The 26,120-nt window shown below is 54.0% G+C and overlaps 1 protein-coding gene and 1 long non-coding RNA gene across 4 annotated transcripts in view; one reads left to right on the forward strand and one right to left on the reverse strand.

The window, feature by feature from the left end:
• Window positions 1-26,120, forward strand: part of LOC101117683 (kinase suppressor of Ras 1) — a 159,981-nt gene that overhangs the window by 130,411 nt on the left and 3,450 nt on the right. The window contains exons 8-20 of one of the 3 annotated variants that reach the window (XM_060395266.1): window positions 882-943; window positions 1,046-1,152; window positions 3,186-3,354; window positions 5,299-5,340; window positions 8,259-8,313; window positions 9,365-9,413; window positions 10,588-10,967; window positions 13,616-13,712; window positions 17,082-17,215; window positions 17,900-18,031; window positions 19,424-19,559; window positions 21,118-21,251; window positions 24,482-24,562. In XM_060395266.1, the coding sequence (XP_060251249.1) occupies window positions 882-943; window positions 1,046-1,152; window positions 3,186-3,354; window positions 5,299-5,340; window positions 8,259-8,313; window positions 9,365-9,413; window positions 10,588-10,967; window positions 13,616-13,712; window positions 17,082-17,215; window positions 17,900-18,031; window positions 19,424-19,559; window positions 21,118-21,251; window positions 24,482-24,562 (1,578 nt within the window). The remainder of the gene's footprint in view (window positions 1-881; window positions 944-1,045; window positions 1,153-3,185; window positions 3,355-5,298; window positions 5,341-8,258; window positions 8,314-9,364; window positions 9,414-10,587; window positions 10,968-13,615; window positions 13,713-17,081; window positions 17,216-17,899; window positions 18,032-19,423; window positions 19,560-21,117; window positions 21,252-24,481; window positions 24,563-26,120) is intronic. The other 2 variants (XM_060395267.1, XM_027975253.3) reach the window with 2 other exon arrangements.
• Window positions 21,247-25,736, reverse strand: LOC121820561 (uncharacterized). The gene is made up of 3 exons (XR_006061101.2): window positions 25,584-25,736; window positions 24,429-24,499; window positions 21,247-23,532 (listed from the first exon to the last, which is right to left on the reverse strand). It is a non-coding gene; the product is annotated as an uncharacterized LOC121820561 (long non-coding RNA).

A 26,120-nucleotide genomic window follows, 5' to 3' on the forward strand; every position in this document is an offset into this window, starting at 1 on the left:
AGACCTTTCTTACCAGTCTAGGTGTTTGGGGGCTCCTGGCCATGTGGCTTTAAATCAGGGGCCTCCACCTCCTGTTCAAGTAATGCCTTTGATGCAGAGAGCACAGGATAACCTCTGAACCCCCAGCTCTCCTGTAGTCGCAGTGTGAAGTTGGAGAACCCCAACTGTCAGCCCATTTGATCAATGAGAACTCTGAGAGAGGATTCAGCAGGCAGAGCCAAACCAAGAATCTAAATCCCGCTCTTTCCATTCCCTTCGCTCTGATCCTCAGACAACGTGGCCTATGCAAGAAGGTAGCAGGAGGGGCCTCCCTGGGATCCTTGGATAATGGAAATATTTTCCTTCTAATTCATCTCTCTCAAGTTCAGATTTGTCTCAAGCTTTCCGAATGTGGGTAGAGGGTCTCCTTTTGTTTAGAAAAGAGAAATAGATGTATGACCTACAGCAAGTTAAAAATGGGTGAAATTAAACTTGTTTGCACCTAGATGGGTGGCATGGGGTGGGATGTAGGAGGGAGATTCAAGAGGAAGGGGAACATTGGTTGATTCAGGTTGATTCATGTACATGTATGGCAGAAACCAATTCAACATTGTAAAGCAATTATCCTCCAATTAAATTAAAAAACAAAACAAAACCCTGCTTTGCTGTGAAGATGAGGCAGATGACAGTGGGAACATGGCCATGCTCAATGGATACTAGCTGCTAGTACTATTAACAAGATGCTGTCCACTCTAAAGCTAACGTCTGTTGAGACGTTTGTGGGAATTGAGGCAGTCAGGGTTGAGTGCTGCACAGAACTGCCAGGCAGTGCTTCCGAGCCCCTGTGTATGTCCTGGGGCCCACGTGGCCCCTCCGTGCACTGACCCTGCCTTCTCCACCAGGTTCAAGTGTCATAACAAGTGTACAAAAGAAGCCCCTGCCTGTAGAATATCCTTCCTTCCACGTGAGTGTCCTGCCCTTCTCCCCTCTACCTTCGGGATTTGGGGTGCATCTTTCTTGATCCTGTTCACTGCTGATGGTTACAACCCCCTCTCTTTTTAAACAGTCCCCAAGCTTCGGAGGACAGAATCCGTGCCCTCGGACATCAACAATCCGGTGGACAGAGCCGCTGAACCCCATTTCGGAACACTCCCCAAAGCACTGACGAAGAAGGTACCATGTCAGGAGAACCCTCGCCCAGGGTCCCTTTCTGTGACACACGCCCAGTAGGGAAGTGTGATGCTGCAACCCGGTTGCACGGCCAGAGGGTAGCCTGCCGGGACCTCATGTCTAGCCATTGCGTAGGTTTCACATTTGTGTGCAAACCATAGTTATGTGACAATACCCACCGCCCGCATTTTTTAATCAGTTGATTTTTGGCTGCAGTGGGTCTGCATTGCTACGCGGAGATTATCTCAAGTTGCGGTGAGCCAGAGCCGCTCTGTGGTCGTGGAGCGTGCTCAGGCTTCTCGTGGCGGGGGCTTCTGTTGTGGAGCACGGGCTCTAGCGCTCACGGGCTTCGGTTGTACTTCAGTGTCAGGAACAGAACTTTCTCCACCGATAACTCATCTGATCCCCACGATGGTTCTAAAAGTCACATGCTGATGTCACTGCCCTCTTTTTTATTTTTTTTTGGCTACACTGTGACTTGTGGGATCTTCGTTCCCCAACTGGGGATCGAACCTGTGCCCTCGACAGTGAAAGTACAGAGTCCTAACCACTGTACCACCAGGGATTTTTAGAGATGAAGAAACTGCGTGCGAGGTTCCCTGTGGGTGAGAGGCAGGCCCGGAGCGTGTGGGTGCTGTGGAAGGCAGGGCTGTGGGGCCGTGCTCCAGCCGGGCCCCTGATGCCTGCCTTGGCAGCAAGGAAATGTGTCTATGGAACGCTGAGCGAATGAGCAACCCCATGAGGCAGCAGCTGTGAGGCCCCGCTTATGTAGACAACACACCATGTGGCTGAGAAGCGTGGGCCGATTCGTCCAGGGTCACACAGCCGCTGACTCTGGGCTGGGGTTCATCCTGCCTCAAACAAACCCCCTGCCCTTGCTGGCCTGGCCTGATCGGGATGAGGGGTCTGGGACGTGGTGTGTGAGGGGACAGAGTGGGGGTGCAGGGGGTGCAGCCACCTCCCCCTTTAGCTTGACAGCAGGCGGTGTTGGCCATCACTGGACAGTGAGACCCACTGCGTGGCTTTGGTGGCTTCCAGAATCGCCCCGCATCCCAGAGCCTTGAGGGCCTGCCGGAGAGAAACCGGTTCAGCTTAGCTTTTTTAACCCAGGTTAGCCCCGACTTTTTTTGAACAGAACTGCCTGCCCCACTCCCTGAGGAACTGGCGTTTGGTCCAGGAGACACTGGTCAGGCCCATGGTCCCCCAGGCATGGACTCGGTTCCCCGGTGACCCTCCCTCAGGGGATCCTCTGGCCTTGCTAGAGTGGCCCAACTGGCAGATCCACCTGCTGAGTGGTGGGAGCACTTATTAGGCACCCACTGTGTGTGTATGCCCAGTCACTCAGTCATGTCTGACCCTTTGCAAACCCCATGGACTGTAGCTCACCGGGCTCCTCTGTCCATGGGATTTTCCAGGCAAGAATCCTGGAGTGGGATGCTGTTTCCTCCTCCAAGGGATCTTCCCGACCCAGAGATTGAACTCTATCTCCTACAGTGGCAGGCAGATTCCTTTACCACTGAGTCATCTGGAAGCCCCACCCATTGTGAACCACCCACTAAAATAAATACTTGTCAGAGGCTGAATTTAATTCATTAAAGGACCCTACTCTGTGGTCAGCCAAGAGCTAGGCCCTGGGTGTGTGACAAGATGTGGCTCTTGCTTTCCTGGGACACACACAGTGTGGTGGAGAGAGTCTTCAGAAAACCACCCCTGCAAACCATAGTTCAAGTGCCCTAATGAAAAGTTCTCAGGGCCCTGGGAGGATAAAAGCGGGGTGGGGGGAGCCTGGCTTCCACCAGGGCTGCGGGAGGACTTCTGGGAGGAAAGGATGCTTGAGCTGAAATCAGAAAGATGAGAGGAGCCCTCCAGGGGTCAGGCGTTGAGGTGCAGGTTTCCCTGTGCCGTCCTTCCCTCTAACATTACACCCATAAGCGCCAGGGCACCCTGGCTGACCTCCTCCTTTCCAGGTGGGGAGGGGTGGGCGGGCAGGCTGGGCTGGGTGGTCCCTGCCACTCCCCGTGTCTTTGGTCCTGCAGGAGCATCCTCCAGCCATGAACCACCTGGACTCCAGCAGCAACCCGTCCTCCACTACATCCTCCACGCCCTCCTCGCCCGCGCCCTTCCCAGCGTCGTCCAACCCATCCAGTGCCACCACACCCCCCAACCCCTCGCCTGGCCAGCGGGATGGCAGGTTCAACTTCCCAGGTACCACACCTTGGGGCTTTCTCGGGCCTGAGGGATGGGGTTGCATGTCCCTTCTCTGCCCATCATCCTGGCTGACTCAAGGCCAAACCGTCTCTACTGCTAAGAGCAGTAGTTGAACACTGAATGTATCACCATATTTAAACCTGCTGTGATTGTGCCCATTTTACAGATGGGGACACTGAGGTTCAGAGGGAGTAAGTGGCTTGCCCCCAGCTGTAAGCAGCAGAGCCGCGATCAAAGCCAAGTCTGTCTGATGTAAAGCCTGGGTTCTTGACCTAGTCGCCAGGCTGCCCCCCTGTGTGTGGGATGGCTTCTTGGGGGCACTGTGCACTCACTCGGGGCTCCTGGGCTCCTGAGAAGCAGGGCAGGCGGCACTGAGACCTGGGGCAAGCCCAGAAGGCCAGGGCAAAGGAATCCGGGGCCCTGTGGCTTACCTGCTCTGGGTCTGGACAAGCTGCTTAAGGGGGCACTTCTGTTCTTTTTTCTATAAAACAAGAGACCATGTGAGGCTGGAGTTAGGTTATCCCCACTGTGTGGGTGAGGCCACAGAGTCCACCCAAGGGTGTGTGCCAGAGCTGAGCCGACCTCTGAGCACGGTCCCGGCTGCCCTGGGTCTACAGGGGCAGGGCTCCTGCCACTCGGCCAGGCCTGGCGTGTCCCACCTCCCCACGGGGCGGAACAAAGCCCACTGGCCCCCTTCAGGACTGAGCCCCAGCCCTGGGCTCCCAGGCAGCCCCTTGAAACCGGTCTCGGCCCTCAGTGTGTTTCAAGCTCAGGGAAGGAGGGCAGCCCCAGTTTGCTCCGGGCCCAGTCAGGCTGGCTGCCAGCTTCAGCCTGTGGACTCCAGGCCCGGCCCCACCTGTCACCGGTCCCCAGGGCTCCAGGCCGAGGAGAACAAAGGCATGGCTTTCCCTGTGCCAGGGGACCTCCGGCTGGGCAACCTCTCTAGCTTCATCTCCCCAGGTTCCCAGGACTTCTTTTGGGGGGTGGTGGTGAGATTTTTTTAGGACTCTTGCTTCTTTTTTGCCTTAACGTGCATGTGGCTGGCTATCTCCCAACACTAATGCATCGTTCCAAGCCTGTGCCTCCCTCCTCCGACCCAGTGATGGCCACGTGATTACACTCCTCTGTTCTGCTCTGTCATTGTGATGCCCTGAAACCGGGCCTTTTGCTGAACCTTCTAGTCTGAAAGGAAAGAAAAGGCTTTTTCTGAAAGGAAGAGCCTGTTTCAGAAACAAGAGTCAGTGAAAAAGTCCTTTGTGTGACATCAGCCGGAGCTTCTTAGCTTCCCTGATGTCCCAGGCTGGGCCGGCATTGTACCCTGCACGGAGCCCTCTCTGGTCATGGGCTGGCTGGGCTGGCAGTTAATGTGGGGTGGCACCTCCTCCCATAGTCCACCCGCTCCATACTGTGCGGGAGCATTTCTGGGTATGTCTGAGGCTAACCTGGGAGAAAGGTTATTTTTTGGATGGTGATATTGAATGGCAGAAGCCTCGGTACCTCCAGGTGTGAACGTGGGCTGGTGGATTTTCCCTTCTCCCGCACACAGCATTGTTCACTGTTTTCAGAATCTTGGTTTTTCTCCCCATTATATTTTGCCCTCCTGGGCTCATGTGCAGTTCACGGAGGAGAAGGGGGTCTGGGAGGTGAATGGAATCGGCTGCAGCAGGGTGGCTCCCAAGCCTGGGTCTCAGAACCCCAGTCCTGCAGTGCAAGAGCCCTTACTCCCGGGGGCTCCTGCCGGCACCCACTCTCTCCCAGCTCGTTTCCTCCTTCCTGCATGGAGCGCCCTGTCCTGGCCAGGCCTACCTGGGACAGGGCAGGTGGGGCAGGGGCGCCCCAGCCCTATAACCAGCCCCTCTCCCCCCAGCCCCTGCCTCTGTCCCCTCTCCCTGCGCTGCCTTTGCTCTTCTGTGTGTGACTCACCTCCTCTTCTGTTTAAAGCTGCCCACTTCATTCATCATAGACAGCAGTTTATCTTCCCAGGTGAGTCCTTTGCATGGTTCCACTAACTGTCCCTTGCCAAGACCCCCTCTGTCCAGCCTGAGGACCTGTGTGTCACACCCATCTACTTTGAGAGCTGACTGTCTGTTGAGGGTGGGCAAGGGGGCAGAGTGAGTAGCCTTGAAGCCAGCCCTTCACAGGGTCAGTGCCTTACCGCGAGGACCCTTGGCATCCACCCTCCCCCGCCTCTTTGCAGAGGCTGCAAGCAACTTGTCCAGGGTCACAGCCAGGAGGTGGCGGAAACCCAGTTTGCAGAATAAGGGGAGAGGACCTTTTGCCGATGCCTTTTGCGCATCTGACAAGATATCATCTTCTACATAATGGCAAGGAAACTACTACCCTTTCTTAAAGAAGACCTTGCCAGTTTGGGAAGGTCTGCTGCTAAGTCACTTCAGTCATGTTCGACTCTGTGCGATCCCATAGACGGCAACTCACCAGACTCCTCTGTCCCTGGGATTCTCCAGGCAAGGACACTGGAGTGGGTTGCCATTTCCTTCTCCAAATGCATGAAAGTGAAAAATGAAAGTGAAGTCACTGAGTCGTGCCCAACTCTCAGCGACCCCATGGACTGCAGCCCACCAGGCTCCTCCATCCATGGGATTTTCCAGGCAAGAGTATTGGAGTGGGGTGCCATTGCCTTCTCCGGGAAGGTCTGCAGCCTTCATTTATTTGGCGGGTGTCTCCTTCCAGAGCCTTGCCGCACAGCGCCATCTGCTGGCCATTGTTGGAAATGCCTGCGGTGCAGAAAGTTGAAAGAAAATTTTGTCAGACGTCCTCATTAATTTCCTTCCACAGAAATTGTTTTGCACACCTACTATGTGCCAGCCTTTGCATGTGTGACCATATTCCTGCCCCTAAGGAGGTCATACTCTTTAGTATTTATTTCTCTAATTGGAGGTGACAAGCAATAGTATGAGTAATCTGTGACTTTAATTCTGAGTTTAGTCATATGAAGGTTCTATGTGCTTCAGATGAAGACTGTAGTTAATTTTTTCCCTGGATTAAACAGGCCTGTCTTGAAGTCATGGTATTTTGGTAATTCCAGGCCTTTCTATTCCCCATCCCAGCTCCATTAGGGGAGTGACTAAGAGCACTTGTTAGCTCTTATAGGTGGTTTCTCAGGTTGTGCAGGCTGGTTGGGGGTAGATCCAGGCTCCCTGAGCTGCCTCTGTGGTTCCCCTCCAAGAGCCTGCCTGGTTACTGCTCTAGGGTGACATACGGGGGAGTACCCTTGAAAGCTTTGGGAGGACGTGGCTTTTTTTCTAGAAGGGTCCATCTTGCTCTGAAGATGTCAGGGGGGAGAGGAAGAAAATACAGTTCCATTAAAACAGATACGGACACATACGGAGCAGAATACAGATTACACTCTTAATATTTAAGGAAAAGTGTGAAGCTTCAGAGACATTTTGCCTCCCCCTAACTTGGGGTGCTGTTTCTCCCCAGACTCCCATCTACCCTGTGTCCCCCTGCCTCTGTGCGTGTGTTTTTCTTCTGTGGAAACATTTGAGCAGTGTTGGGTGGGTAGAAACATCAGGCTGCCTTTGACAGTCTGCAGACATAAGGTAGTGGTGTCTGGGGGAGCCTTGGCAGAGACTTCTGGGGTTTAGGATTCCCCAGAAATTGCACACAGGATGTTGGGTACATGTGTGCCTTTCTCTGATAAGAAGGTCCACGATCTCTATCAGACTCTCTCAGAGGTCTTCTGGGACTTCTGTGAGGTCCCAGAAATATTGAGAGGGCTTCCCAGATGGTACTTGCGGTAAAGAATCTGCCTGCCAATGCAGGAGACGCTGGTTTGATCCCTGGATCGAGAAGATCCTCTGGAGGAGGAAATAGCAATCCACCTCACTATTCTTGCCTGGGAAATCCCATGGACAGAAGAGCTGGTGGGCTGCAGTGCATGAGGTCGCGAAGAGTCAGACACGACTGAACACGCAGGCAGAGATGTCGAGAAAGCCTCAGGAATAGCCTTGCGGGGAGCCCAGAGGGAGGTGACGGAGATTTGCTGGCTGATGGGAATTCTCTTTGTTCCAGCAGACAGGGGGAGGCCCTGATAAGCTCCAACCACCGCCACCTCCAATCTCTTCTTTTGCTGCAAGAGGGGGTGAGGGGCCCACCCAGCCCTGAGGCAGCCAGCCTCTCTGAGCAGGGAGCAGAGAGAGCAGAAAGCAGCCAGCTGCAGGAGCAGCCATGGGGAGAGGGGAGAGTGGGCCTGTGCCGCGCTGGCTCCACCCTGCGGTGACCATCTGCCCAGTGTTCTCCGAATGGGGGCCTTTTGGTGCTGAAACTGGGAAAGCCACCGACTCAGACGTCAGCGCCAGCTGCCCGATCCCGGGGTCCCTGATGTGGGGACTGTGCATTTGCCTCCCCAGAGGGCTGCTCTGCCAGCCACCAAAGCTGGAAGCTGAGGGGATGGGGCCTCTGGCTCCCACCCGAAGCGCCCGGCATCCATGCCAGGCACCTGGTGTCGCCAACGAGCCACCTGTGAGTCTGGCCTTTGGCCTCTGCTGGCCCAAGGGTCTTGCCACCTTCAAGGGTTGTTGCAGCCAGCAGCCCCTGCCTCAGAGGCGAGGAGGAGGGTCCGGCCCACAGGTCCAGTCAATAGGGGCCCAGTTGCTTTTACCACTTGCTTCTGGGGGCCTCAGGGCGATGGTGGCAACTGAGAAGCCTCAGCTTCCACGCTGCCTGGAATCTCTGCCCAGGGCAGAGCCATGTGGAAAAAACCAAGTGCTGCGGAGGCTGCGTCTGCACTCCGTTTTAGGGAAAGCACATGGAAGTGGCCCCTAGAGCCCGCGTGCGACCCAGGGAGGGGCCGCTGGGGAAGCACCTCTGCCCTGTGTCTCCGGGGGTAGTGGGAATGGGCCTCATGCTTGTATTTTTCTTTTTTCCTTTTTCTCCAGACATTTCGGCATTTCCACAGGCAGCACCGTTCGCCGATGGAGCGGACAGTTCCCGGTAGGCATCGTGCGCTTTCTCCTCCTTGGGGACTTGTTAAAGCTGGACCCACATCCCTGACCACCTCCTTCATCTACCTTTATTAATATTTTTTAACATTTTATTTTATATTGGAGTATGGGCGATGGACAGTGTTGTGATAGTTTCAGGTGGACAGCAGTGGGACTCAGCCATACGTATTCCGTGTATCCATTCTCTCCTTGCCCCAGTCTCCCCTCCCATCCAGGCTGCCACATAGCCCTGAGCAGAGTTCCCTGAGCTCTATAGCAGGACCGTGTTCTGCCTCCACATTTAAATCTCTGACCCTCTAATTTCAGACCTTACCATGGACCTGGGCAGCCAGATGGAGCACTCCCTGGGCTAATTCTCCCTGTGATCCAGTGAACTCAGCCACAGGGTTTTATTTGCCTCCTATCACGGCAGTCAGCATTGGGTGGGGCTGCCTGTGCAACAGGAGCTGTCTAGAGACCCAGGAGGGCTGGGCAAAGGGCGCCCAGCCTTAGAGAACCCTAATAATACAGCTCCTGTTCATGACGCTCCTTGGGCGTCAAGGAGCCCTTTCTCGGTCAGGCCACGCCGAGCGCTTGACTCACCTTGCTTTGTAGAGTTCTCAGCCAGGTGTAAAGTAGGTGTCATCCTTGACATCCAGATGAGGGGATCAGCTCAGAGAGGTTAAGAAGCTGCATTAAGTCACACAGCTTAGGGAGTAATGGAAGCAGTCAAATAGAATTCCAAATCCTGTGCCTGCGCTCAGAACCCCATACTAGTTGTTAGATTTGAAAGGTCGCTGATGGTCACTGTCCACCCCTCAGCCCCCACCACCCTCAAGTTCAGCCTGGGGAAGGCCAAGGCCAGAGAAGGGAAGTGGGGTCTGGCCTTCGGCCTGCTGTGTGTTTCCACAGCATCCAGACTGACTTCCCCGTGGCCAAGTGGGTCAAAGGAAGGGCCCAGGCCTGGCACCCCGTTCTCAGACCTCACATGGGGAGTCCCCTGCCCTGTCCCAAGTGGCCCGGCCTCGGGATCTCTTTGACAAACCCTGCCTTACTCTTAGGCTTGACGACCAGCCCAAAGCAGATGTGTCGGAAGATCAGGAAGTGGAGGTGAGTGATGGCGACACGCGAGCCGTAGACGGAGCATCTCTTTCCTCTCTCCCTGGCTCAGTGCGTGGAGGTGTCTGGGAGCGTGTGGGCACCCGGCTCTGGTGGGGGCTATCTCAGGTGCCCACCTGCTGCACCAGACGCGGGCAGTGTGCAAGGCAGCGAGAGCAGTGAGGGGTGCCACGAAGCAAGCTTCCTTTTGCTTTTCTGTTTTCTGAGGCTAAAGTAAGCTCTTCATTCCTGTGGTTTCCACCTCCAGCCAAGAGGCCTGGGCCCCAGCCCAGGAGACTCTCCCTTAGGCAGTCTGGGGTGGGGCCAGGCAGTTGGATGTTATCAAATATTCCTGGGTGATTTTGATTGTAGCTGGGGCCAAGGACTGCTGCCTTGACCCTTGAACCAGTGTCACACGAACCTGGCAAGTGTGCTGGCTTATGGAGCCTCAGCAGACTCATTTACTCTTGCCCAGAGGAGTCACGGGCTTCCTGGGTGGTGCTAGTGGTAAAGACTCCACCTGCCAAAGCAGGAGATGCAAGAGACATGGGTTTGATCCTGGGTCGGGAAGATCCTGTGGAGTAGAAAATGCCTGGAAAATTCCATGGGCAGAGGAGCCTAGCGGGCCCCAGCCCATGGGGTCCCAAAGGGTCAGACAAGACTGTGCGACTAAGCACAACACGGCACACAGAGGAGAGTCTCAAACTCTGTGTTTAAACAAAAGCATAGGACTTTGCTGGTTTTCCAGTGGCTAAGACTCTGCACTCCCAATTCAGGGGGCCCAGGGTTGATCTCTGGTCAAGGGACTAGATCCCACATGCTGCAACGAAGACCTAGTGCAGGCAAATAAACAAAGTGAATTAATATTCTTTAAAAAATAAAAGCATTTCCAGAAAGGGTGTTAGTGTTCTTCCCCAGCGATTCGGTATTGCTCCTAGGAGCAATGTCTTGGAACATTGGCGGGAAGAAGGGCCACGCTCCATAGTTGTGGATTAGGACGTTGAGACCGTGTGGTGCTGAGTGACCCATCCACTTCGCCCATGAAGTCTGCATAGAGCTGTGACTAGAGCCCAGGCCTCCTGACCCCAGGGCCCTCTGCTCCCCGACCTGGTGGGGGTCTTGGGGGAGGGAAGTCACCTGCCCCCAGGCCTGCCGCCCCTTCTATTCCCTCCTCCTCTCCTTCCAGGCTGAAGAGCCTGAGGCCAGCAAGTCAGAGGCCGAAGACGACGAGGACGAGGTGGACGACCTGCCGACCTCCCGCCGGCCCTGGCGGGGCCCCATCTCACGCAAGGCCAGCCAGACCAGCGTGTACCTGCAGGAGTGGGACATCCCCTTCGAGCAGGTGGAGCTGGGCGAGCCCATCGGGCAGGGCCGCTGGGGCCGGGTGCACCGTGGCCGCTGGCACGGCGAGGTGGCCATCCGCCTGCTGGAGATGGACGGCCACAACCAGGACCACCTGAAGCTGTTCAAGAAGGAGGTGATGAACTACCGGCAGACGCGGCACGAGAACGTGGTGCTCTTCATGGGGGCCTGCATGAACCCGCCCCACCTGGCCATCATCACCAGGTAACCTGGCCCTGCCCTCCCGGGGGTGGCCTCCGCCCCCTCCCCTTTCCCTGGGGGCCTGGTTATCTGTATGCCCCTGGAGGGCGTTTTCATGTAGAGTACAAAGGAAAAAACCTGGGGCTTCCCTGGCTGTCCAGGGGTTAGCACTTCGCCTCCCAGTGCAGCAGGTGCGAGTTCCATAGCTGTTCGGGCAGCTAAGATCCCACATGCCTCAGGGCCAAAAAGACAAAGCCTGTTATATAGAGTGAAGTAAGTCAGAAAGAGAAAACCAGATATTGTCTATTAATGCATATCTATGGGATCAAGAAAAATGGTCCTGAGAACACTGGAGTGGGTTGCCATTTCCTTCTCCGATGCATGAAAATGAAAAGTGAAAGTGAAGTCGCTCAGTCGTGTCCGACTCTTAGCAACCCCATGGACTGCAGCCTACCAGGTTCCTCCGTCCATGGGATTTTCCAGGCAGGAATACTGGAGTTGGGTGCCATTGCCTTCTCCGGACATATATACACTGTCATATGTAAAATGGATAGCTAATGGGAAGTTGCTGTACAATACAGGGAGCTCAGCCGGATGCTCTGTGACAACCTAGAGGGAAGAGATGGAGTGGGGGTAGGAGGCAGGCTCAAGAAGGAGGGGGTGTATGCATACTTACGGCTGATGCACGTTGTTGTATGGCAGAAACCAACACAACATTGTAAAGCAGCGACCCTCCAATTAAACATAAATTTTAAAATACTGAAGCAATATTGTAGCAATTCAATAAAGGCTTTAAAAATGGTCCACATTTAAAAAAAATCTTAAAAAAAGAAGAAACCCCCCAAATGGGGTCTAATTTCCCCATCAAACAACCCCACTGACATTAATAAATAAATTAATGAAAGGATACCTAAAGACAGAGAAAATTCAAATGTTCCAGAAAAGCGCAAAGTAAAAACTAATCTCCTCCCACCCTACCTGGGTGCTTCTGTAAACAAAGGTGGGTACTGTAAACAGTTCCTTATCATGCCTTCCATTCGAATCAGGGAGTTTGCATACACTCATGTTTTTAAGGGCTTCTCCAGTGGTGCTAGTTGTAAAGAGTCCAGCTGCCAATGCAGGAGGTGCTCAGCGTCCCTCAGACCCCAGCGTCGGTGCTGTCCATCACTCAGCCTTCCGTCTCTGTCTCATCTACCCAGTCCCAAGAGAGATCTGAGTCTGCTTAAAGGGAATGTGGCACTAGTGGTAAAGATCCTGCCTGCCAATGCAGGAGACTTGAGACGTGGGTTCAGTTCCTGGGTCAGGAAGATCCCTGGGAGGAGGAAATGGCAGCCCACTCCAGTATTCTTGCCTGGAGATTCCCATGGACAGAGGAGCCTGGCGGGCTACAGTTCACAGGGTCAAAAAGAGTCAGACACGACTGAAGCTACTTAGCACATATAGTAAAAGAATAAAAGAACATTAACAAAACATTTAACGCGGCCGAGGGGGCTGGAACATGGAACAGTAACCATCAACCGATACTCCAGACCCTGAGGGTCGAGGAATCTTATCTCGTTGGAGACAGTTCCTAAAAACTAGCCCCTCCCTCAGATGGCTTAAGTCGGCTTCTCCCTGGAGCAGCAGCAAAGCCACCCATTTTCTCTAGGTCCTTCCTCACTCCAGGTTTTGCTTTAAATATTTATGTATTTATTTGGCTGTGTGTGGTTTTAGTTGCAGCTCACAGGATCTTTCACTGTGGTATCCCGGCTTAGTTGCTTCATGGCCTGTGGGATTATTAGTTCTCTGATCAGGGATCGAACCTGAGTCCCCTGCATTGCAAGGCAGATTCTTAACCACTGAAGTCCCTCACCCCAGGTTTCAGGAGTCAGTACAGGTAGGGACTCCAATATCCAAGCCCCTTATCTAATATAATCACTCTGATACCGCTGATGCCCGCCCCCGCCCCCGCTCCACTGCACATTCTGCCTTGTCATAAAACACCCCGTGATCAGAAAACTGCACGATCATGAATGTCATTATGGAGATCCCAGAGCCCAGATGCTGCCTGGTTATAGCCTGAAAAGGCCAGGTTCTTCCCTGGTTGCCTCTGAGTGGGCGAGTTCCTGCCTCAAACCATCAGAGCAGGTGGACTGCTCTGAATGTGGGGCTCAGCTGGTAAAGAATCTGCCCACAATGTGGGAGACCTGAGTTCGATCCCTGGGTTGGGAACATCCCCTGGAGAAGGGAAAGGCTACCCATGCCAGTATCCTGGCTTGGAGAATTCCGTGGACTGTATATCTTAAAGAGTTGGACACAACTGAGCAATCCTTAAACTTAGTGAACTATTTCCTGTTCTCTGGTGGGTGGGCTAGAGGTCTCAGGGGACGTGTGTTCTTGCCCATTCAGGCTGGGCCCCTGCAGCAATGAGCATCAAGGGGACTTTCCTGGTGGTCCAGTGGTTAAGACGCAGCACTTCCATGATGGGGCAGGGTTCAATCCCTGGTCCCCATGTGCCATGAAGTGCGACCAAAATGAAACAAAGAAGGAATGGCATCAGGTTGGTCAAGAAGGATTCTGGCACCCACGGTCCAGGGCATGGAGCCGGTGGATACAGCTCTCCCTGGCTCCACAAGGGCTGAGGCCAGGCTGCACAGGCCCCAGATCTCTGCCTAACTCTCTGCTCTTCACAGCTTCTGCAAGGGACGGACGTTGCACTCGTTTGTGAGGGACCCCAAGACATCTCTGGACATCAACAAGACCAGGCAGATCGCCCAGGAGATCATTAAGGTAAAGTTTCCAGAGCTCCTAGCTGTCCCCCAATCCGTCTGCCGGTGTCCAGCTGCCGGTGGTGGCTCTTCCGTCTCTCCCTTTAGCTTGGGTGCCTCATGGATGGGACCTCCATCTCATTTCCTCTTTCTTTATCTTGTCTGCTGGGAACTGAACACACTGGAGAAATGCAGTGGGCTATAAAGACAGATGGCCTGAGTTTGAATCTTGGTGATACCAGCTGTGTGACTTCAGGCAGGTCAATTAGCTTCTCTGAGCCTCAGCCTTCTCCCCTGTAAAATGGGGTTGCCTGCGTCACCTCCCTCATTGGATTGGTGCAAAGGTAAACTGTGATAATCCATGGAGAGAGCATTGAGGCCTGGGCCACTAGCACTTGGTGAGAGTCTGTTAGAATTGATTAAGTTTGGGGGCAGGTGTTCTGCCTTAAAGTTTCTGAATCTAAGTTTCATGCACACAGGCCCTCAGGCTCAACTCAGGCAGCATTTTTTCTTTTGCTTCCATCTTTTCCAAGTAATTAAACAAAAGTGAAAGAAACGCTTATTTGTTTCTTAATTTAGCAGCAGACAGGGACTGAGAAAAACTCCATCTGGGCTGGATGAGCTTCCTCTTCCTGGTTCTTGTTTTTGCAGAAAAGCTTTCTCTTACCAGCTCCCACCAAGTTTTTGTCCCTGTCCTGTCTTCAGTTTTGCTTCTTTTCTTTTTTTCTCCCTCCCTCCTTCCATCCATCATGTGTGCGCATCATTGGAAAGGAAAAGATAAAAATCTCAGTGACATTTAGGGACACCAAGATTTCTCCGCGACATTTCCGCATAGCAAAACGAACGCCTGGGCTTCCCTGATGGCTCAGTGGTAAGGAATCCACCTGCCAATGCAGGAAATGCAGGTTCAGTCCCTGAATCGGGAAGATCCCCTGGAGAAAGAAATGGCAGCCCACTCCAGTATTCTTGCCTGGGAAATCCCATGGACAGTGGAGCCTGGTGGGCTAAAGTCCATGGGATCAGAAAAAGAGTCACACACAAAAAGAGATACACAGCTTAGCGACTACACAACCACAAATGAACGCATTAAACTTTTGCAGCCCCCCAAACCAAAATGTCACATGTACGCCTTCACCTGTAGTCTGTCTCATCACAGAGAAGTTGGGGGGAGCTGCAGTGTTATACCTACTCTGTGATATCCCCAAACCTGCTGGGCCCTGCTCCCCTAAACTGTTGTGTCTCCTTAGTGTCAGGACACTGGGGGAGTCTGGGTGCTGAGTTAGGCTGAATGAGTCATCTGGAAGATTCCAGGGTAGAAGCTGCTGAAAGGTTTTGGAGCTGCAGAGCCAGAAGCAAACTCTCTGCTGGCTCATTTATTTTCCCCATCCCCCTTCTTCTGGGAACTTCTAAGCCACTTCCTTTTGTATGCATCTTTGATACTTTGAGGCTCAAAATAGAATAATGGGGTCTTGATCTTTGATTCAGAGAAGGCAATGGCACCCCACTCCAGTACTCTTGCCTGGAAAGTCCCATGGACGGAGGAGCCTGGTGGGCTGCAGTCCATGGGGTTGCGAAGAGTCGGACACAACTGAACAACTTCACTTTCACTTTTCACTTTCATGCATTGGAGAAGGAGATGGCAACCCACTCCAGTACTCTTGCCTGGAGAATCCCAGGGATGGGGGAGCCTGGTGGGCTGCCGTCTATGTGGTCGCACAGAGTCGGACACGACTGAAGTGACTTAGCAGCAGACCTTTGGTTAGAGGGTTTGGGGGGCCACCTCTGAAGTGTTGTGAAATTATAGGAAGGGAGGAGACTTTGTGCTCCAGACCCGGGCACTCTCTGTCTTGTCTCTGGCTGTTTGAGGCTGTGGCACCTGTTTTATTAACAAGGCTCAGAGCGGTGCAGCCACTTGTCCTCAGTCACACAGCTGGTCCCTGTTCAACCCAAGGTGTGGTCTTTGGCTCTCCTTGGTCACTGGGGACGCATTGTGCCTTGGTTTGGTTTGGGAAGTGGGCAGATATTTTAAGGGGGATCGTCTTGCATTCAGGATGGAGCTTCGGGAGAGAGTAAGTCACTCTTTTTGAAACCTCCCTGCTTCCGTGGTGGGATGACAGATCTCAGTAGGCCTGAGGGAAGTGGCCACAGTGAACCCCGCGCCCTCCCATCTCTTACAGAAGAGCATCTGCCTGAGTACATTCCTCTCGGATGCGCTCCAGCCCCACTTGGTCCAAGCTCTGGGCTCGGCTGAGTTCTGTCTGCTTCTGCCTCGCAGCTCGTTCCCTCTCTTTCCTCAGTGGGACTTGCTGACCTCTCCCCTCCTCACCCCGAGACACCTGTGAAGGCAGGGAGATTTTTCACATGTGACGCACCCTTGATGTGGGAGGGAGAGAGGTGGGCTTGCACATGCCTTTCTGACTTGGCAAAGATGCCCACTTCAGTCGTGGCGTCATGTACCCCTCTTCCTGTTCCCAAGCACATCAGGGTACCTGGGAATCCTCGGTTTGACCTCGGATGAGAGCATGCCTGCATCAGGTCACCCACGTCCCGTGTGCCTGGCCAGTCAGTGTGCAGTGCCAATAAGGCATTGGTTAGAAATCACCCAGCCCGGAGCTGGCACTTGGCAGATGAGGAAACTGAGGCTCAGAAGTCAAGTCCAAGGCCACACAGTGAATTCGAATCATCTGAGCTGGATTTCAGTCTTAGCCCAGGACTTCTACGGCAGCACGGGCAGTGGGGCCACCTGAGCTCGGGGACGCCCCCTGCGGGAATTCCACTCTGTTCCCCACTCCCAGCCCAAGCCTTTGCTCAGCCTGAGAGGCGAGGCTAGCTGTGTAAAGCCCGATGAGACCTTAAATCCTTGGGTCTTTTGTGACTTAACACAGAGGGTAAAGACTTCCCTGGAGGTCCAGTGGTTAAGACTCCATGCTTCCAATGCAGAGGGCACGGGTTTGATCCCTCATTGGGGAAGATCCCACATGCCTCACAACATGGCCAAAAAAATTTAAAAAGAAACGAAACAAAACACGGAGGGTAGCATCACAGTGAACCTTTCTATACTTCCTGACCACCCCTCCCCCACAGCCCCCCATCCCCCCTTTCTGCACTTCATCTGAGTATAAGGTGGATGTGGGGCAGCAGCACTGACTGGCCTGGAACCAGATCTCAGCCGTGCTGCTTATCCGCTGCGTGACCCGGGCAAGGGACTGCCTGTCCCTGAGGCTGGGTTCCCTCCTCCGTGAAAAGGAGACAGCCACACTGCATAGGGCTGCAAAGGTTAAATGAGGGGCCTGGGCTAAGGCATCTGGCTCAGGGCCTGGCCCAGGGTAGAAGCTAAGCCATCATTGTTCGTCTTCCCTGTGCCCCTGACGTGAGGCTCTCTGTCTTCCAGGGCATGGGGTACCTCCACGCCAAGGGCATCGTGCACAAAGATCTCAAATCCAAGAACGTCTTCTACGACAACGGCAAAGTGGTCATCACAGACTTTGGGCTGTTCGGGATCTCGGGCGTCGTGCGAGAGGGACGGTCAGTTGGCCTTGGGCGTCCAGAGAGACTGGGGCGGTGCTGGTGGGCCTGAGGCCTGGGCACTCTTGCTGTTGGTGGCCGAGGGCCAGCCCTGCTATAGGAAAGGCCAGGCCTGCTCTGCTCCTGCTCTTGTGGTTCTGGTTCAGGATCAGATTTGGGTGACCTTGAGGTCCCTCATAGTGCTTAATTCTCAGGCTGACTGCCGAGGAGGCTGGGTCCCCTCACTCCCATTTTCCCAGCATCAGGTTCTAGTTCCACGAATCCTGAAGGAGAAAGGCTACTCCCCCAGCCTCAGGACCCCAGGAGGGAGGGCCAGCCCCAGGCCAGGTTGTGAGCCCCACAGGCAGTTCCCGGCTCCTGCACTGAGATTCCCTCTGCTCTCCCAGGGTAGAGAATCAGCGCCCTCAGGGGCAGCTCCCGGCCAATACTGTCCTTGGCCTGCTTTTCTAGAAGAACCTGCTTATCACTCGTCTGTAACATCCCCCCAAAGCGCGGGTGCCTTGGCAAGTGCACCATTGGCGTGCTGCTTTTCTGGGCCGTGCACGGGGTTGCAAGAGTCAGATATGCCCTAGCGACTGAGCGCACACACGCAGTGGCGTGCCAGCCCTGGGGAAGACACATGCCCTGCAGGCCGCGCTGCCACCCACTAAAGGGCCTGTCCTTGCCCTGGCTTCTGGCCTCCAGGCGTGAGAACCAGCTGAAGCTGTCACATGACTGGCTGTGCTACCTGGCCCCCGAGATCGTGCGGGAGATGACCCCCGGGAAGGACGAGGACCAGCTGCCCTTCTCCAAAGCTGCCGACGTCTATGCATTCGGGTGAGGAGGCACCTGGCGTCCCTCTTCCTGGGGCCTCTGAGGCCAATTGTGGCTGAAACAGAGGGCCCTGCTGGCTATTGGGGGGCAGGGGGATGTGCTTTGAGGCTGGTTCAGCTGCTTGTTTGGGCCAGTGACTGTGTCCTTGACCTTCTGTTTTCCCCACCTGTAAAATGGGACAAATAGAGCTCTTCCCTGGTAGAGCTGTTTCATGAGGACCAAATTAGGTAATTGTATAAAATACTTAAGGGGCTTCCCAGGTGGTGCTAGTGGAAAAGAACCTGTCTGCCAATGGAGGAAACCTAATGAGATGCGAGTTTGATCCCTGGGTCAGGAAGGTCCCCTGGAGGAGGAAATGGCAACCCACTCCCGTATCTTTGCCTGGAGAATCCCTATGGATAGAGGAGCCTGTCGGGCTACAGTCCATGGGGTCGCAAAGAGTCAAACACAACCGAAGCGAGTGAGCGCACATGCATAAAATGCTTAACTCTGGGCGTCCTTCTCACCTGTTGCTCCCCAAGGACAGTCTCCAGGGCTAACTGAGAGCTGTCCTCTGGGAGGAGGGGGCAGCTTTCCGCTGTGCCCTGAGCAGAGCTGGCATGCTGACGGATAGACACACAGAAATGCAGAAATAAAACACGAGCCAGATGCGTAAAACCTTCTCTGAGCCATTGAAAAATAAGCTGGTGAAGTCAGTTTCAATAGATATTTAACTCACTATGGCCAAAATATGATCATTTCAGCATGTAATCAAAATAAGAAATTCAGGAGATATTTTATGCCACGGAGCTTTCAAAAATGTCGTGTATTTTACACCTCAGTTCCTCTCCCCACATTTGAGTTACACAGTATCCTCACATGTGTGCCCTCCACCCCTGTCCCTGTGTTGGTCAGGGTGGGTCTAATGGAGACGGTCCCGTGCAGATGAGTCGAGAAACACTAGGGGACTTGGAGGGTCAGAGTGAGGGCCCCATGCCATAATCTCTTGGGGGATCCTTTCCTCATGGGTGGACTGCCCTGGCCTGTCACTGTCATTTCCTGAGCACCTTCATGTGCCAGGCCCAGGCTGGGCATTCCTGTCACTCCTCAGAGGACCTTGGCTGTGGGCGCCTACCCAACTGAGGTTGAATGGTTGTACCAGGATCTCTGCCCAGAGCCAGCAGTGTCTCAGACTTCTCACCACACTGGGAGCTCAGGGCACCAGGTGGACTCAGGGTGGTCCCAGAAGTCTGGCAGGTGAGGAAGGTGGGCTGAGGGTCCGGGGTCCTCAGGTTGGGCTCCGGGCATCATGGCAGCAGGTTCCCCCCCCGCCCCAACACTGTCCCACGCCCTGCTAGTGAGAGCTGGGCGGAGCCGTCCAGGAGCTCACACTGTGTGGGTGGGTGGTCTCCACAGGACTGTTTGGTATGAGCTGCAAGCCAGAGACTGGCCCTTGAAGAACCAAGCTGCAGAGGCCCTGATCTGGCAGATTGGAAGCGGAGAGGGCATGAAGCGAGTCCTGGCCTCCGTCAGCCTGGGGAAGGAAGTTACCGTGAGTAGCTGCCCTGCGCTGGGAGAGGGCGGTGGGGCTAGAGGGCCGGCGCCTGGCTGCCCTTCCTTCACCCACCTGAGAAGCGGAACCGGGAAGTGGATGCATGTCAGGCTGGCCTCCGTGCTGCTGGCTAGGAGGCCTGTGTGCTTCCCAGGTGGCGGGTGGTAAAGAATCCACCTGCCAATGCATGAGACGCAGGAGATATGGGTTTGATCTGTAGGTTGGGAAGATCCCCTGGAGTAGGAAATGGCAACCCAGTCAAGTATTCTTGCCTGGAAAATCCCATGGACGGAGGAGCCTGGAGGGCATGGGGTCACAAAGACTTGGACATGACTGTGTATACACACACACACACACACACACACACACACACACACACACGAAGCCTGTATCCTTCACTACCCCACTGCTAACTTTTAAAAAACAATTGTCTTAAAAAAATAGAAAGGAAATAAAGCTCAAGGTTTTCTTGAATTATGAGAAAGATAATAAAGCCTGTATGTTACTTATTAGAAAGATAATAACAAATTTCACTCCCTAAAGTACAAACAGTGGGGTTGTGGTAGTGTCAGGTCTTTCTCCTTCATGTCTTTCTCGAGTGTTCGAGAACCCCAGCAAATTTGTTTTCAAGAGGCCAAATCATCACTGGTTTGCTGCCCTCGTGTGACTGATGGTTTGTTTCTCTGCATCACCCTGTGTGACTTCACCCCGCCTGGCACCATGATACGTGCAGGAGTCCAGGGGTGGTGTTCTCAGTGTTAGCCATGCGCTCATGAGTCAGGTGGGCCTGGAGCAGACAGATGCCAGGGGGTGTTGATAAGGAGCTCCAGGGGGTTCCTGGGCAGCACGGCAGTGGAGGCCTCTGGGGGGACCACCCGGCACTCGTCCAGGTGAAGTGCTACCTAGGCGGTGAGTGTCACGCCTGCCCTGTCGTGTGAGCACCTTCTGCCTGGTCGTGTGTGCAGGCCTGACTTCTACAGGAAGTTCTCCTGAGTTGAAAGGCCGACGGGGTTGCAGTGTGGATGAGTGGATCTGGAGAGCAGGCGGCAGGAGGAGGGCTTTGCCATCACTTGGGGTGGGCAAGACAGCTGCTCTGCCGACTTCGCTGCCCTGCGCCCCGCCCGTCTTGTCACTCCCGCCTCCATGCCTGCATTGCCTCTGCTGCAGCCCCGCCCTGGGCACCTTCTGAGTATCTCACCCGTCAACATGCTGCCTTCTGCTTTCCATTCTAAACGTCTGTCATCTCTTTGCTCTGGCCTGTCTTTTGGCTTTTGACTGTTATCCCAGGGAGGTCAAGGAAGGAAGGAAGAGAGGCAGGCCCATGCTTTTCATTTTAACTGGAAGCCTGGGAGTGCTTCTGAAATTCAGTGATTTCTTGGCTGTATTCCAGCCATGGCTGGTCACCTCAGTGTCGGCAGGAGGGTCAGGGGACCGTCTGCTTGGAGGGATGGGAGGTGGTGCCTGGGAGCATCAAAGGGACCCTGGGCAGAGGGCCTCAGCTGCACCCCTCTTGCTCCCTGCCAGCTCTCATGCCCTATTGTGGCATCTCGCCTTGCAGGAGATCCTGTCCGCCTGCTGGGCCTTCGACCTGCAGGAGAGGCCCAGCTTCCCCCTGCTGATGGACATGCTGGAGAAGCTGCCCAAGCTGAACCGGCGGCTCTCGCACCCTGGGCACTTCTGGAAGTCTGCTGAGTAAGTAGCCCTCGGAGACAGACCTGCAGCCAGGTGTTGGGGATGGGGCACCATCTGCTCTGTCTGCCCGAGACTTCTACCTACAGAACCCCTAGAGCTGGTTAGCCAGAGAGGACTCATTCCCTTGCCCAAGGGGTACTGGGATTCTGTTTACCACATTTTAAAAAACTTTTTATGTTAGAGTACAGCCAGTTAACAATGCTGTGAGAGCTTCAGGTGCATAGCAGAGTGACTCAGCCATGCATATACTGTATCCATTCTCCCCCCAAACTCCTCTCCCATCCAGGCTGCCACATACCATTGAGCTGAATTCCCTGTGCTATACAGTAGATCCTTATCAGTTATCCATTTTAAAAATAGCAGTGCATACATGTCTATCCCAAACTCCCTAAATCCCCGTCCACTATCCTTCCCCCAGCAACCATAAGTTCATTCTCTAAGTCTGCTGTTCACCGCATTTATTTTGGAGACTCTTCTACAGGCTGGTGTCTTCCGTCCTCCTGTGAAATATGATATGTGAAAACCTCCATATCACTGTTATCAGCTCAGTGCTAAAGCTTGGCCCAGGCTAAGGCCCCAGCAAGAAGTTTCTGCCTGGGAAAGGGCAAAACAGAGCTTCACCAAAACCAGCAGAGTGGCTGTTGCTTAAAATAGCAGTCTCCCGACAGAGCTTTCAGCCCCTTGAGCAGGTTACTGGGGCTGCATCTCTGGGGTTAAGAGCCGCTTAGACACTGGAGGCCCACCCTCCTTCTGTGTAATCCTGATCTTTGGCAGCCTCAGTGCCAGGGTGGTCTCCACTCCTCTCTTCTGAGTTCTGCCTCCTTCCCTTTTTCCTTCGTCCCTCTGGCTCTCTCTGCCAGATCCCTCATAAACAGACGTCTGCCCTGCCTCTGCGAGAATCTGGGGAAGTCCTTCCTTGTTCCGGCCTCAGCTCCACAGCTGGACAAAGTGGAGGGGTGGGCAGACATGGCCTAAACATGGGAAATAGTTCAGCTTTGCAGGCCGAGAGGGAAACTCGAGTGACAGCTCTTGTCAGTGGGGTTTGCAGTGCACCCAGCAGTGTGCAAAGCAGTGACACAACTGCATGCAGTCTGTGTCATAGCAACTCAGCTCTGCTGTCTGGTGTGCGGGCAGTCACAGACCTGTAAGCCACGGGCTGACTGGTGCTAGTAAAGCAGTGCTTACGAATGCTGAAACTTGAATTTCCTATTATTTTAGGCCATGAAATTGTCTTCTTTTGATTCCCTCCCCCGCAAACAATTTAGAAAGGTGAAGAAAAGAAACAAACATTCTTAGTTTGTGGCCTGCACAGAAACAAGTGGGAGGTCACATGTGGCTGGACGCTTGGGCAAGATTCATGGCTTTGAACTTCGTTTTAAGGTGAAAGGCACTTTCTAGAAGTGATATCTGCCACAGCCCCGGAACATGAAGATAGAACAGATACAGTGGGGCTTCCCTCTCTCTCTCTTTTTAAAATATTTGTTTGGCTGCCGTGCATTACCGACTCAGTGGACATGAGTTTGAGCAAACTCTGGGAGATACTGAAGGACAGGGAAGCCTGGTGTGTCATAAAGTGTCAGACACAACTATGCTGCTGGACAACAGTGGGTCTCAGCTGCGCCATGTGAGATCTAGTTCCCTGCCCAGGGATCAAACCCAGACCCCCTTCACTGGGAGCTGGGTGTCCTAGCCACTGGACCACAAGGGAAGTCCCAAGTGGTGCCTCACTTGATGGGAGTTGGAGGGAGGGCAAGAGCATAGCCCCCGGAAAATCTGTACCCAGATCTCACACCGGCCCATGAGTGTGGTGGTGTCAGTACCTCCGTCTTCCAGAATAAGCTAGATATGGTCTCTGTCACACCTTTTTTTTGCCTGTTTTGTATTTTTCACAACTCTAAAATGATCATTTTTTTTGTGGCCTGATTTGACAGACACTTAGTTTGCCAGGTCATTTTGAAAATACACCAAACCAAGCTTTGAGTTGAAGGGGAGGAGAGGCCCAGGTTGAACCTGTGAGGAGGACTTGTTGAAGAAATGTGGCAACTGAAGCCCACTGTAGGGACGGGCTGAGGAATGACGATATGTGGTGAGGGGATACTGTACCTTATAATGGAGATTCGATTCAGTATTTTGCACTCAAGATGGGTCAGAGTCCAGTACAAATAGCGGGTGACAGGATGTAGCTGTCAGAGGCGTGGGCTTTTCCCAGAGATTGCTGGCAGCTGCACCACCCCGAGGTCACATGCCAGGACCGGGCCTCCACCAGCACAGAACTGATGGTCTAGGATAAAGACAAGCAGACGTGCGCTGTAAGCCCTCCGAGCAGGACGCTGTCTCCTCACCTCTCTATTCTCAGCTCCTAGCTCAGTTCCGGGGGTGTAGTAATCACTCAATAAATATTTGGTGGGTGAGGGGATGAAGGAGGGAATGATGACAACATGCTGAGGGCCAGGCAAAAACCCAGCCTCTGTGGGCACGCTGCCCTCACCCCCGGGAGCTTGAGGAAGGGTCTCCAGAAGACAGCAGTCACGGGAGCTGGGTTTGGGTGGGAGCCTGGGGCTCTCCTGGTCTCATAAGAAGTCAAGGATCTGGTCTGTCAGATGTTGGGAAGTTTTTTTGTATGCTTGAATTATGGTCACAGCAACTTTGAAAATTTTAATTTTGAATTATGTACATAGCTTGTGGATGAGTTACACGGAAAGGTTGTCAATAAAAGACTTTGAAGCATAAAGGTAAATTTGGCTCGTTTAGCAAACCAGGCCTTGATTTTCTCCTCCCCAAAAGAGAAGGCTGCACTGAGCGGGTGCTGACATTCAGATGATTCCAGATTCCTGAAAGGCCATGGAGACCCACCTTCTCTTTCCACACGTGGGACACAGAGTCACAAATAGGGATGTTTCCCGCCCAAAGTGATCAGTTTTAGCCCCCACAGGGAGAGAATGCCAGCGTACCTCAACAAATCTGTATCAAAGCTTTCTGTTAATGATTTTTACTTCCACACATTCAAGCCTCTAATTCTCATTTTCTCTTTTCTTTTCCATCTATCTTGTTGCTTATTTTTATTTCTTGGGGGGTGGTGGATGTGCTCGCCTGTCCTGCCATCTCCCCCCTCTCCTGCCATGCTGATTTCTGCGGGCCCCCCTCCACCCACCCACGCTGGGTGTCCATCTCCATCACCTGCTGGACTGCGTTCCTCCCACGTCTGGCAAAATGGTTGCGGGCACTCCCAGGCGCTGGCGGAGCCGCTACTACGGGAAAGGACGTTCCGGTCACCCTGACTTTAGGAACAACTGTCCAGTCCTGGAGGAATAGTGTGTCTTCTGCCATTTCCCTGATCCTTGGCCTGTTTACACTTAACCCTTTGCACATCCTGTCTCCTACTGTTTCTGCATCCAGCTTCCCCTTCTTGGCGGGTGGTATTCCCATAAACAACAGTGATGCTCTGGCAGCTCACATGGCCACTGGCACGGGCCCTGCAGGCTGCTTCTGTCCCCAGGCTGAGAGCAGACTCACAGCATGTGGCAGGGCCTCTGTCCACACAGCATGCCAGACAATGGCTTGTTCTAGGGAGGGCAAGAACTCAGATCGCTGGCCTGGGTCTCCAGAAGCCCCTCTGGCTGGATCTTAGAGAAGAAAATGCAGGGACCAGACAATAAACTCCAAGATGTCAGTTTCAATGAGGAGCGGTGGGCCTGCTGGTCGACCTCTATTCAGCATTCTGTGGCTGTGTCCCAGAGGAAAGCTTGGGGGAGGTTCTCTATGCCAGGCTCCCTTCCAAGCTTGCTCTGCTGCCAAGCATGGACTGGAGTGGGGATGTGCTTTCTTCTGTCTACAGGGAAAGAGGGGCCCCTGCCCTGTGTCCTGGCCAGGCCTTAGCCATGGCCCCTGTCCCCTCCCTGCGGTCTCAGGCTCTGACTCTGCTCTCTCCCCTCTTGTCTCTCCTCCTGTAGGTTGTAGGCCTGGCTGCCTTGCATGTTCGGGGCTTTCTTCCTCCTAATCCACGCTCGGCACTGCGACTTCTACTCCAGCTCAAACAGCGCTGCGGCCACTAACCCAGGGAATGCGATCCTGCCGCCCCAGCCTCTCTGCTGAGACTTCTTTCTGCTTTGTTTGTTAAAACTGGCCCTCGCCCCGCCCTGTGGCCCCGTGTGTGCCTGAGTAACAGCTTTCCATGGAGGGTCTCCCTAACAGCGCCGCCCCCCCGCCCCACCAACCCAGAACCTCCTCCCTGGATGCAACTTCATCTCTCTGCAGCACTTCTGTGGGGCGGTCCCGTCTCCCTACTAACAGCTCAACGAGAGAGATCCCCCCTCTCCCGCACCCGCAACATACCCGCCCTTCGCAGGGTGTGTCCTCGGGACAGGGGGCGGGGTTTTGCTTGGCTCTTAACCCACGAGGATCTTGTCCAACAAGGAGTGGAATGATTTCAGAGCTGCCTGCGGTCCCCTCTGGGCGGGCTGCCGGTGTAACATCACAAGTTCTATTGCCGTGAAAGACACCAGCTGGAAGGGGTGTGTCCTTGGCCGCACAGACACCTGGGACAGTCGTCCTGAAGCAAGGGGGTGGGGCCTGTCTCCAAACAACTGTGAGAAAGCTTCCGGTCCATCCCCCCGCCCCCATAGCATCACTCCCCTTGCACCTGCCCTGTGTAAACAGAAAGTACCAGACCCCAAGCCAGCATTTGGCAAGAGTGTGGCTGCCAGGTCATGCACGGGTCCTCCATGGCTTACCAAACGCAGGTTCCTGACCCACCAAGACCTGAATCTGGGTGTCTGGAGGCAGAAGCTGAGAACCTGTATTTCAACCCGCTTCCCAGATGGCCCTGATGCCCCCCTACGTTTGAGGACCATTTCTAGAAGGAACATGCAA

This window comes from Ovis aries, chromosome 11 (genome assembly GCF_016772045.2).
Source record: "Ovis aries strain OAR_USU_Benz2616 breed Rambouillet chromosome 11, ARS-UI_Ramb_v3.0, whole genome shotgun sequence".
In the NCBI taxonomy this organism is placed as follows: Eukaryota; Metazoa; Chordata; class Mammalia; order Artiodactyla; family Bovidae; genus Ovis; species Ovis aries.